Source organism: Cydia splendana, chromosome 23 (assembly GCF_910591565.1).
Source record: "Cydia splendana chromosome 23, ilCydSple1.2, whole genome shotgun sequence".
In the NCBI taxonomy this organism is placed as follows: Eukaryota; Metazoa; Arthropoda; class Insecta; order Lepidoptera; family Tortricidae; genus Cydia; species Cydia splendana.
In genome coordinates this window covers 12750059-12763612 of record NC_085982.1, presented here as the reverse complement: position 1 = coordinate 12763612, position 13554 = coordinate 12750059, and the positions used below count along the sequence as shown (strand labels likewise).

General features: G+C 38.9%; 1 protein-coding gene across 7 annotated transcripts in view; it reads left to right on the top strand.

The window, feature by feature from the left end:
• The first annotated feature begins 10935 nt into the window (after window positions 1-10935).
• LOC134801801 (EH domain-binding protein 1) overlaps window positions 10936-13554 on the top strand; it is a 33568-nt gene continuing 30949 nt past the window's right edge. For 6 of the 7 annotated variants that reach the window (XM_063774404.1, XM_063774408.1, XM_063774410.1 and 3 more), the window contains exons 1-3: window positions 10936-11052; window positions 11598-11693; window positions 12667-12778. In XM_063774404.1, the coding sequence (XP_063630474.1) occupies window positions 10949-11052; window positions 11598-11693; window positions 12667-12778 (312 nt within the window). In that variant the 5' untranslated portion in view covers window positions 10936-10948. Of the gene's footprint in view, window positions 11053-11087; window positions 11202-11597; window positions 11694-12666; window positions 12779-13554 lie in introns of those variants that run through there. The other variant, XM_063774405.1, reaches the window with a different exon arrangement.

The window sequence follows — 13554 nt, the reverse complement described above, 5'->3', positions numbered from 1 at the left end:
CTTCAATGTTGTCTGTTATCATTTTAAACTCATTGTAATGTGTATTAGACGTGCGCGCCGGTCGAAAAAAATCAGGCGGCGGCGCGCCACGAAAAAATCCACGGCGGCGGCGTAACGCCGGCGGCGTGGGATTTTTCAACTTTTCAACATTAAGACGTATAATGAAAAGTTACGCTTAACCCTTAAGGGGCTACCCCACGCCAATGACCTTCGATCTGTATCCCTAAGTTGTCTAATGTTTTTTGTACCTTATTATATTAACAGCAAGGCTTTAAGCAATATAGTATCCCATATTTACTTCAAAGTTCATTGTCTTCGAGATATTTGGCATCTAAGTTGAACAATTTTAGGCTAAAAAACTGGTTTGCTGGCCATAACTTTTGTGTTAATTAGTTTAAAATTAAAATCCGGGACATCTTTTTCGAGACGTCAAAGACGAACCCAAATATGTAGATTTCGTACATGTAAGATCACCGCAAACTAGATACGAAAAAAGTGTTTTTTAGACAATGTTTAAAAAATTCATAAAAAAATAAGTACTTATTCATTTTTTTCAAAATCCGGTGGACAAAACTGGAGATAAAAGATTGAAAAACCGATAACCGTTTGTCTTATAATTCTATCTGTAGTGCAAAAAAAGGAGATACGATTCAAAACTTGTCAAAAATCGATGAAAACCTCGGGTAGCCCCTCGACAGGGGAAAAAATCTCAAAAAACTGTGTTAGTATAATTTTTTTGGTGTTATTATCTTATTATGTGGTTGTATATTGTAGAAAAATCATGAAAAAAATATATTTATAAGTTCCGTAAAAAACATACGTATGTTAAATATGTTGGATGTTGCCATGTTCGGTGTAAATAAAAAGATACGCCGCATAATGAAAAGACGTCCAGTATTTTGGATACATACAGTACTTTATGTGCATAAGGTTTTTTTTGTCAAATTCATGTTTTTAATAAATATAGAATTATTGCATTTTTTAATTACAAATACACTTACTGATAATGTCAACTTATGTTATGAATTAAAGTCAAATTTTTATATTTTTCCAAAAACTTTATAGCTCGTAGAGGTGGTAAAATTTTACTGTCATTTATTAAACTTAGCGGGGTATCGTAGGAGGACTAGGAGGCAGTCTGAGCAATGGTTTTTACAATAATGCATGCAATTTTATCAATATTTTCGTAAGAAATTTCTCAAATGAAATCGGGTCTGTCTCTTGATGTCTTGATGAACGCACAGGAAAAAGAATCCGTAAAAATATTTTTTTATCTATTTGGTTCATTCGTTCATTACGTTGTAAACCGACAAGTAATGAATTTTTAAAACGTTTTGAAACACCTAACATACCTCTGTTTAATTTATTTACCATAAAAACTACCAGAAAATTTGATAATTTTACTCTTCGCATACTTGGCAATGTCCAACATACTGGACTTAGCAAAAGTGCCGTGTTATCGAGAACGGTTAAAACACTGGACATTATACTTTGTAAATGTGTTTTACCCATACATACAACACATTTTTATGTAAATCATACTGCCACATAAGAAATAGTTAGTATTGTGTTGGTGCGACATAAAATTGTAGAAAATAAATTATACAATAACCAAAAAAAATCCGTACTAAATTATTGCCAAGTAAGTAAGTATTTTCATCAAAAATGTGAGAGTTACGTAGGAAGTGGCGCCCGCAATAATTTTCAACTATTTCTTATCGGTCTATAACCTATTACATATTTTAACGCTGCATAATACTGTCTTATAAAAAAATATTCGGCGCGAATTTTAGACTACCGGCGGCGGCGGCGGCGCGCTGACTCTCTATGGCGGCGGCGCGCCGCGGCGGCGCGCACGTCTAATGTGTATTCATTTCAATGTACAGTAATGTTAGTTAGAACCGGAGCAAGCTTTCGCAATGACAAAGTGTCCCAATGTCATCAATAATTTAAAATTTCTATGTACAACGTTTATAGTGATAATGACACTCTCACACTTTGTCATATTCAAGTTGGTGCAAAGTTAGGTTAGACGGACTCTATACACATTTAGAAACATGAGTTAACTGGTAAATCTGAATTCCCACTCTATAATGGCAAAAAGAATAGATAGTATAGAGGGGTCCTGTCATTGTCAATTTTGTAGTCACAGTACATTTACTGCCATCTATCGATTAAAACTTAAAATAAAATTGAAAATGTATAAAATAATCAAAATATGTTTACGGATAAATGATTCTTAATTTTTATTGTTCCATACTGACCCATGTTCTTTCACTGATATGTGTTAAAATTGTTAAGTACCAAACGGTGTCGTTAACGCCATCTAGCCGAGAATAGGCCAAAGGTAATGGCGCCATCTATTCGAGAATGACTTTTCCTTGGCCGTCCGAGGCACGTTTTTTTCTTAGACTTTATTTATCTCATGGTATAATAATATACTCCGCCTGGTACTCCATTCCCGTCTTTTCTAGGTCACCTAACTGACACGCGCCTACGTCATCATGCGACAGCGCTATATGATAATATGCGATAGCGCTATATATAGCGGCCATGTTGTTGTGACGTAGGCCCGTGTCACTCTGGGAATGGAAGACCATGTTTTATTAGACTATGATTTATCTTATACGGAGTTATATATATCTCTGATAATGGGCTTGTGCACAAATCACGCAAGGTTCGATAGGGGGGTGGGGGGTCACGAAAAAATCACGACAGAATCACGTTGGGGGAGGGGGAGCCCTCACGTGTATTTTTCTACAGTGAAATAAACAGATAAAATACCTGCCACATGAGTAGATACTTTTTTCGGTTTCGTTAAACATAAATCTTCACTCCGGACTAGAAGTGCGCGCCGCCGCGGCGCGCCGCCGCCATTAGGAGTCAGCGCGCCGCCGCCGCCGCCGGTAGTTTAAAATTCGCGCTGAGACAAAACCCGCAAGGGAGTACAAATTTATAATCAATGGACATAAAGCGCGTGCAACGTGCCTAGCTTTTGCGTTTAGACTGTTTCGTTTTTTTAATTCATTGCTTGGTTTATTAACCCGTAAATCGATAACGTCCACTATACTGGACATCCTAAGAAAAAAAAACTGCACCAAATATAGCGATAATTTCCTGATAGCATACTTTCACTACCAGGAAACTACTTGAAAGTAAATAAAAAATTGGGAAGTTAGGAACTAATATGAACATAATCTTTTTGCCAAAGTCCTACAGAACGCAGAACTTGCAAGGAAGCATCCAACAGACTGATGTTTTTACCATATTTATGCAGCATTAAAACATATAATAGATTACTGTTTCTTATATAGCAGTATGATTTACTTAAAAATGTGTTGTATTTATGGATAAAACACGTAAAAAGTGTAATGTCCAGTATTTTGGTCGCTGTCGATTACACGGCACTTTTGATAAGTCCAGTATGTTGGACGTTGCCAAGTATGCGAAGAGTAGAATTATTAAGTTTTCTGGCAGTTTTTTTTGTAAATAAATTAAATAGAGGTCACATCCACAGGAAAAAAATAGTTCCGTATTTTAATCTATTTGGTTCATTAAGTTGTAATACGCCAGTATACTTGCCGTATTACAACTCGGACGGATTCGGATGGATGGATTTGTTTTCGGATGTAAACAGATCCACACAGAAACAGGAAACAAACACACACACACACCACATCCACAGGAAAAATCCGTTCCGTATTTTAATCTATTTGGTTCATTAAGTTGTAATACGGCAAACGGCAAGTATTACAACTTAATGAACCAAATAGATTAATGTGGATTTATTTTCATCAAGAGACGTACCCGATTTCATTTTTGAAATTTCTTACACAAATGTTGATAAAAGTGCATACATTATTGTAAAAACCATTGCTCAGATATTACTACTGCATCCTACGATACCCAGCTAAGTTTGATTTAATGTTTAATAAACCACGTCAATGACTGGTAATATTTTACCACCTACCTACGAGCTATAAAGTTATTGCAAAAATATAAAAAGAATTGGTTTTACTTAAATTTATTACGTACGTTGGCATTATCAGTACGTGTATTTCTAATTAAAAAATGCAATTATTCTATGATTATTACAAAAAAAACATGAATTGGACTAAAAAACCTCATGCACATAAAGTACTGTACCTATAGGTACTCGGCAGTGACCAAAATACTGGACGTCTTTTCATACGGGGTGTATCTTTTTATTTACACCGTACCTGGCAACGTCCAACATTCTTAACATACCTACGTTTTTTTTCGAAACTATTATAAATATATTTTTTTCATGATTTTTCTACAATAAACAACCACATAATAACACAAAAAAACGATACCACACAGATTTTTTATCCCTTGTCGATTTGAGGGTTAAGCGTGGTGTTTCATGAATTTCATTATACGTCTTATTATTGAAAAGTTGAAAAATCCCACGCCGCCGCCGTAGATTTTTTCGAGGCGCGCCGCCGCCGGGTTTTTTTCGACCGGCGCGCACGTCTACTCCGGACTTCAAAATAGCGAGTCTATTTTACGAAATTTTGGAGCGCGTGGCCTTGTCTGGTCGGATGGATAAATTTCAAAAAAATACACGTGAGGTTATGTGGGGAGGGCTAGCCAAAAACCTCACCAAATATCACCAAGGGGGAGAGGGGGTCAAAAAATAGCCGAAAACACCTCGCGTGATTTGTGCACAACCAAAATGCCTATTGAAAAAATCATCTATTGATTAAAAACTACTGTCCATCCAAAACCGGTTTTTTTGCCGAAACCGAAGCCTCAATTTGACTCTTGCTTCAGCCAAAACATGACTTTTATTCCGAGACATGCCATCCAAAACTGAAAACTTCAGCGGGACACTAATAAAAACGACGACACTATTAATGACACAACACTATTAAAAGAAAGTCTGATAAGGTTTTTTGTCAATAATTTCATTTTCATACAAACTTTAATGCCAACTGTTGGCATTAAAGTTTGTATGTTATTAAAAGAACACTATTAAAAGAAAGTCTGATAAGGTTTTTTGTCAATAATTTCATTTTCATACAAACTTTAATGCCAACAGTTGGCATTAAAGTTTGTATGAAAATGAAATTATTCTGCCAACTGTACTTTTCTTTCAACAATCATCTATTACTCATCAGTACTCATCACAATGATTAATATTAAATTCGTACCAAGTTTTTTTTTAATTTATAAATCGAGATCATATCGCCGTAGAATCAAATTATTTGTATAAATAGTACTTAAGGGTTAAATCAGTAACATGCGCTGGGAGGAAGACATGAAAAGAATGGCTGGTCCAAATTGGAAAAGAATAGCACATGACCGTGAAAAATGGACGTCTTTGGAAGAGGCCTTCACCTAACGGGTTCCTACAAATTAAATTAACAAAATTATATTAACAAACTTTATGTATAATTAAAGGAAATAAAAGGCTTTGTATGTTTATTTTTTTATTTATTTATAAATCAGTATCAGTACATATTCCAGACCAATCAATTAAAAATAAACAACATCTAAAATACCCAAGCATTCCTAACTTAGCAATGCTTAAACAACAAACATGAACTCTACGACCTTAGCAATAAAGCACAAACATCCGCCATGAGGTCATCTGCACATCAACGTTGTATTTAGTTTCAAGTGGGTGTACTTTGTACTTCCTTATAAGTGAATTTGAACTTTAAAGTTATAGGGACAAGGTAGAGAGATAATGTAAGAATGTTTACGTTTTGAAGATCATTGCTACACTCTACACCTACAATAATATGCAGTTGACGGGGTGTTTTCTTTTGAAGGTGAGGTTTAAAAGTGGACTTTATAACTAACACAAGTAGGTTCTGTTTTGAGTGACGTGAGTTTGGATTTAGGCGGTGTTGGAATAGGTAACCCTTCATTGGTTGTAGTTGCACATAGAATTTGGTGAATTAATATTGTTCCAGAGTTTTGGTTTAAAGAGCATTTTAATAATGTAGTACTAGGTGATAGGTAGAGTACTTACTTAGCCTTTTTTTAATCAAAAAAATTGCTATTAAATTTAACATCAATCATCTTGATGAGTAGTACATACTACAACTAGGTACATACTGATAATTGTTCAAAGAAAAATACAGTTGGCATAAAATAAGTTTACATCAAAATGAAATTTTTGACAAAAGAAATATCCGACTTTCTTAAAAAAAAAAACAGTCTCCTGGCCTCAGACAAGCCTTTAGCACTTCTATTCGTTTTTGCGGGCCTTTGGGCTCTCCCGCTTCCGTTCAGCAGATCGGATGGGCGAGCCGTAGTTGAAGACGCCTGATTTTGAGGGCAAGTATGGGGTAGTTTTTTGAGAAACTTCCATTTCGTCCCCCAATCTCCTTTTAGCCCTTATGATGATCAGACCTTTACCACAGAATAAATAATAGTACTAAGTACAGAAGGTTCACACCAGGTACCACAGAGTAAATAATAGTACTAAGTACAGGCGTCTATTACGACAGATATTGACCGCCAGGTAGCGCAAGCGCGAGCAGGCGTCCGTTCCGTTGCGGTGCGCGGCAACTACTAGGTACTGCCAGACAACAAAATTGGTGTGGGCCGCATGTACTTGTAACGATGCGACGAAATCGCGGAGTGAGGCGCGCCTTTTCTTTTTTTCTTTTTTTAAGAGGAAATGCTTTACGCATACCACCCGGCGCGGGGACGGGCCGGGATGGTTATGTGGGACTCCCTGTTGTGGGCTAATGAGACCCCAGGTTTACCCACTAAAACCCCTCTGTTGCCGCCTCGCTGCTATATGGCGAGGTCCCAGGAACGACGAAGTACTCTTCCGCAACCTCGCCAGCGGCCGTCCGGACTCGGACCCGACTCTAGGGGAAATCACCCCTTCACCTCAGTGGGCGCGTTGATTACACATCGCGCCCGCCCACGCAGGGACCTTTGTGTGGGCGACAGACATCCCCGAGCCTGCCGCCCACAAGTGCCCTTATGGGGGTAACCGGCGGTCGTATGCCAACCGCCGCCGCCCCACGCGCTTGCGGCGCATTGGCTGAGAGGCTGGATCTTCCTCTCTGCTACGCTCCGCTGCCTCCTTCTGCACCATCACGTCCTCGCAGAAGGAGGCCACCGCCTTCCATCGACTCTCCCCACCAAGCATGGAAGTGAGCCGCGCCTGCCTTTACTGTTGGCTGACCACTTCCAAATACCAGAAAGTTTCGGCAAAATGGCATCCACAGAAATTAGGAGGTTTAAACTTCCTATCGACCCACCAAACGCCAGGCGTGTGGGTGTCGGATGTCGGCGTGCTATCACCTTCTGGGGGAGCCATCGGGAATAACCGGTGTGCTATACAGAACATATAGTATACCTACATAATTCTAAATATACCGGTGGGGCAACTACCTATAATTTGACCAGTTATTTATTTACCGATCTGGTTACCAGTGGGAGTCATACATTTTTTTGTTTCAATAATTTTTACTTTACCCTCAACAACATGTAACCCAGAGCAGGGCCGTCTTAAACTATGCTGGGGCCCTTGGGCACATAAGAATTTGGGGCCCTTTTAGAAAGTAAAGAAAGCGAATTACACTAACATTTCTCTTCTATGATCTTATATTTTTTATGGATAATCAAATATACTGTTACTGTTTGTCCTTCGGGGCCCCCTGAGGATGGGGGCCCTGGGCAAGGGCCCCGTGTGCCCTTATGGTAATGACGGTACTGACCCAGAGTCTACTAAACAAATGCAAGTCAGTGCGGAAAGAGTTCTACGAACGCTCCGCCACTGTTCACATTCACACAACACAACTGTGCTTAGCCGACTGTCATTACGGTAACGGTAATCTTACAGTAATCAAATTATTACGCACATGGAGTGCCGATAAAAATGATTATCAGTATCGCGATGATATACCTATTTAAAGGACCAAATTGTCTACTAATAAAAATCTGTTTGTTGACTTACCTATATTATAACAAGGTAGAAAAAAGAAAATCAATTTAAATTTCATCCTCAAACACGAACTATAATGCAAGCCAATGCTACTGCCTGCCATTGAACATAGCAACCATTTTGACAAGGCCAAATGAAAGACAGTTCCTCGAAAATGGCTGGCACGAAATATAAAATATTGTTTGTATGTGTATTCAGAGAAAGTCCCATCGCCATCAGGTCAGGATCTGATAATGAGATCTTGGAGTAAAGGAGGAAACTCTTCAAAAATATTATATGCACCACTGTAGTGTTTTTTTTCTTTTGAAAGCAACATTTCGTGTTGTGAAATTGCTGAAGATATATCTTAATATTTTTTTTTTTTTTACTAAGCCAATGTTAACGCGAAACTTTGGAATAAATCGGCCAAAGAACTGTCGAATCTTTCGGTCGCGCCTAATTTTCTTTATTTATTAGTTTCAGACTGAAGTTTCGGTTTCGGCCAAAAATCTGGTTTCGGTCGGTCACTTATTATAGCCGACTGTACACACATCCTGTGTAAATAAAATACACAATGCCAATAAACAACAGACGGAGCCGGGAAACAAAACAATTAACTTATCACGCGATAAGACCAAGTGCTAGGAGAACAGTCCGTCCTATATTATCCTTAATAACATACGTTCAATATGCACACAATTACTCTGAAATTCAAGCCAAATTAAGTATACTTTAGAAGTTTACGTCTTTTAAGTGGCTATTAGTGTGTGTATTTTTGTGTCTGTGTTCGTGTGAAATTAGTGCTATCAATGAGAATTATCATACAAAAAGTGAAGCTTATAGGATTTAAAACTCTTATTATTATTTGATACTAACCAAAATATTAAAAAAACGATTTTTTGTCGTGAGTACTTACCTAAAAATTAAACAATAATCCGCAGAACTCTTTAAATTCAGTTATCCTTTTTTTAAAGAAATTGTTTTTGAAATGCTAAATGACATATATTTATACCTAAACATTCAAATCATCATGGTCTAAACATAATGTAATATACGTATTTTATATTCATTTGATAAATAAACATTTTATCTTATTTAATATAAAAAAATTAGGTACGTATTCTTAAATAGTAACTAAAATTTTGATTTTTTAATATCCTTTATAAATTGTGGTTAACATTTTGACGTATAACATGGCGTAGTAGTATATACATTAGTATTTTCCTTCATATATTCATACTTACATATAATTTGTGACTATACCTACACAGCTACATGGATTTTAATTGCAAATATGGATGATATTATGCATTAGTGTTATATAAATGAATCATTGATTATTGTAGGTAGTGAAGGTATATAGTGTTGATATTGTTAAGTGTGATGTGACAATGAATTCCATAAAAATAAAGGAAAGGTGGTTGAAATTGAAGAATAATGCCGTGCATCACTTGAACAATGAGAAAAGAAAGGTATTTTCTGTCACAAAAAAATTTGAATGTTGTCAAATTTAAAAATGAACATGGCAAAACAGTAACATTGTGGTTTAAATTAGACCAGTGGTGGGCAAAGTACGGCCTGCGGGCCAATTCCGGCCCGCGACAGGATTTTATGCGGCCCGCCGCCGGTCCTTTGAATAATTGTGTATACGGCCAGATTGGCCAAATATAATAAAAATACATTTCAGCTGTAGATGTAGATGATGCTGGCCCTCCCCTGAAGTTCCTTCATGTTTTGGCCCCTTATGAAGAAAGTTTGCCCAGCACTGAATAAGACCTATTAAAAATAAGTTTATAACTCTCTCTTCATTTACTTCGTTTTATAGTCATTGGTCAATCAATTGAGAATATTGAGATACCTATCCTCGTGTCTTATCTAACCGTTTATTTGTTGCAACTATTCTTATTATGTAGTTTTATCACTACACTTGATAGTAGTTATTTATTAGTGTCACTACTACACATTTATTTTTACATTGACAGTTAGCTCCTTTAGATAGGTAGTTATCTATAGACAACATTTAACTTTGTTTATTTGTGAAAGGCATATCTTTAACAGTTTTTTTTAAACATGCATCCACATGGGTCGTAGCCTCGAAGGCATCGGGAACTGTGCACGGTAGTCTTTGACCAGTGACCACGCTAACTTTGCACAATCTTAGCAGTAAGAATGTATACATATCGCTATAAGCTCCATTACTCGATGTAGCACTTAGCATGAAAACTTAGCGCGGTTTGACTTCGTGGTCTACTTGAATCGCATACGATTTTTGCTCATTATCGTACCACCGCCCACACTGTTAAGTGTCCATCGGTATAAAGTTAAACCTTACTACAAAAGGCATAAGGTCCACCGACGGACAGTTAACAGTGCTGCTGTTTGTACGAGAAACTCGTGCCATATAAATAGGCAATTAAAATAATTCTACATAAGTTTTAACCTGGGGCCCGTTTATCAAAAGCTTGTAACTTGTAATACAAGTGGAAGTCCCTTTTTGACAGCTTTTGTTAGAAAGGGACTTCCACTTGTGTTACAAGTTACAAGCTTTTGATAATCAATGAATTATTTCAACAGCTAAGCCAGTCCACCGCGCGCATGGCCTCCGTGTGGAAGCGGCTCCAGCGCGTCAACAAGCGAGCCGCCAAGTTCGAGTACACCGCCTCCTACCACCGCGTGGACCTCGACACCTCGCCCAAATGGTACTCTCTCTCGTCTTAGACCCAGGAGCCAGTCCACCGCGCGCATGGCCTCCGTGTGGAGGATCCAGCGCGTCAACAAGCGCGCCGCCAAGTTCGAGTACACCGCCTCCTACCACCGCGTGGACCTCGACACCTCGCCCAAATGGTACTCTCTCTCTTCTTAGACCCAGGAGCCAGTCCATCGCGCGCATGGCCTCCGTGTGGAGGATCCAGCGCGTCAACAAGCGCGCCGCCAAGTTCGAGTACGCCTCCTACCACCGCGTGGACCTCGACACCTCGCCCAAATGGTACTCTCTCTCATCTTAGACCCAGGAGCCAGTCCACCGCGCGCATGGCCTCCGTGTGGAAGCGGCTCCAGCGCGTCAACAAGCGCGCCGCCAAGTTCGAGTACACCGCCTCCTACCACCGCGTGGACCTCGACACCTCGCCCAAATGGTACTCTCTTTCTCTCGTCTTAGACCCAGGAGCCAGTCCACCGCGCGCATGGCCTCCGTGTGGAGGATCCAGCGCGTCAACAAGCGCGCCGCTAAGTTCGAATACACCGCCTACTACCACCGCGTGGACCTCGACACCTCGCCCAAATGGTACTCTCTTTCTCTCATCTTAGAGCCAGGAGCCAGGTCATCGCGCGCATGGCCTCAGTGTGGAAGCGGCTTCAGCGCACACACTTACGTTCGAGTTTACAAGTGCGACACAGAAGCAACACGTCGAACGTGGTTCGCGGTAGGCCCTCAGTCCACCGCGCGTATGGCCTCCGTGTTAAGGATCCAGCGCGTCAACAAGCTATCTTGTTTGCTTTCTAAGCTATTCATTAGAAGAGCAGCTAAAGAGTATTTTTCCTCATTCGCATTGTTTTTTGACCATACCTAAAAGGCATTCTTTTCCAAGTGTCCCATCCGAAAATTTGAGAAAAGGAGTTTTTGATGGCTTTCACTTCATAATAAATTCATAATTTTACATTGAAATGTATTTTGTTTCAGGAAACCAAACAAACTATCCATTGTGTGGACGCGGCGCTCGCGGCGGGTTATCACGGATCCCGTGCAATGGGAGCCATCTTTGAAGGATCCACTCAAGTAATTATTTTTATCTTCAAGTGGCTATTCGTTGGACACTGACCTTCGTCGGTTCATTCATATCATTCATATTCTCCTTCATCGGTTTATTCATATCTATTACAGTGGATGATTTCATGGAGAATTTCAACAGATGTCGCTTTTACTCGGAACGCTATTCTTTCAATACTTCGGTAATTCGATTTACTCCGACGAATGTCGTTTTATAGATACCCAAAGGATATAAGCAAAGAACGAAGTCTTCGTTTCCCTGTCCTTATCCCACGTTATGTGGGGTCGGCACAACATGTTTTTCTATTCCATTCTCCTCTGTCTTTCACCTCAGCACTCACTCCTTTCTGTCTCATATCCTCTTTCACACAATCCATCCATCGTTGTTCATCGTTTTAAAGAAAGAATGAAGTAATACAAAGAAACACCGAGAGCAAGTTTATACTTCAGTTGAAGCATGGAGCGACTGAATCGGTGATCGCCCGATCAAGATGTAAAATTTTGTTATATTTCAGAATAGGGAACAAATACCCCTATTCTGAAATATAACAAAATTTAGCTTCTCGATCAGGCGATCACCGGTTCAGTCGCTCCATGCTTCAACTGAGGTATACTTGCTCCATCTCGGTGTTTCTGTGCATTACTTCAAAACGAGTCAAATATGACTACTAGTCAAATCAGTTTCTTTTTTCGAACTGTCAAAACGATTTTGCTAGTATGGAATTTATATGAAACACTAGCATGTGACGTCACGATCAAATTACCTACTCTTTATAGTTAGTTGTATACGGGTAATAAAATAGAAATTGTGCCTAAAAAATAACTGCTGTCTACGTTTCTCTATTCATCTTCTGGTGCTGTATTTGATGCATGGTTTAAAATAATTTATTTTAAATACAGTCAAATACCCTATTGTGATTTCATCTGACTACTCGTAATAGTCGTAATGCTTTGCTAAAACACATTTTATTTACATTTACAGAGGCAGCGTGATGTTCGCGGTACCGGAGAACCGTTCGGTGGCGGTGACGCTCTTCAAAGATGCTCGCACGAACGAGTTAGAAGATAAGGACTGGACCTTCGTGCTAGAAGATGTGAGTTAATTGAAGTTTTCACTTGGACTGGATCGAACATCTCACCTTGATCCAGCGAATTATTCATTAAAAGTAAATGAATGAAGTTTCTTTACTTCATCAGCAGTAACATACTGTCATGGAAAAAATCATATATTTCCAATGGTTCCCCTATCTTTGGCATAATTTTTTTTGTAATAATTCTATTGTGCATAATACCTTTAGGCATAACATACTGTTAGCATAAACTCACTTGGTACTGGATTGTTGCGCATACATACTCTACGCATAATTTTTATTGATCGAAGTATCTTTTGGCATAAATTTAATGTCCGAATCGAGACCTGGTATCTGTTTCATTTCGCATAATTTTATTTGTAATAATTTGTTTTTGCATAATTCGCCATTAAGCATAAAGTACTACAAGCATAAAATCTTATGGCATAGAAATATTTTGCATACTTGCAAGAATCATATATGTTGTAGGCCGAATATTTTTTGGCGGAAATTAATTCGCCAAATTTTTCCCAATTCGCAACTATTATTTTCTCATAATTTCATTTCTGGCAACAGTTTGTTTTCGTGGGGTCGCAGTTCTAACCTAACCTAACCCACTTTTCTGCCCACAGTTTGTTTTCGTGGGGTCGCAGTTCTAACCTAACCTAACCCACTTTTCAGGCAACAGTTTGTTTTCGTGGGGTCGCAGTTCTAACCTAACCTAACCCACTTTTCAGGCAACAGTTTGTTTTCGTGGGGTCGCAGTTCTAACCTAACCTAGCCCACTTTTCTGGCAACAG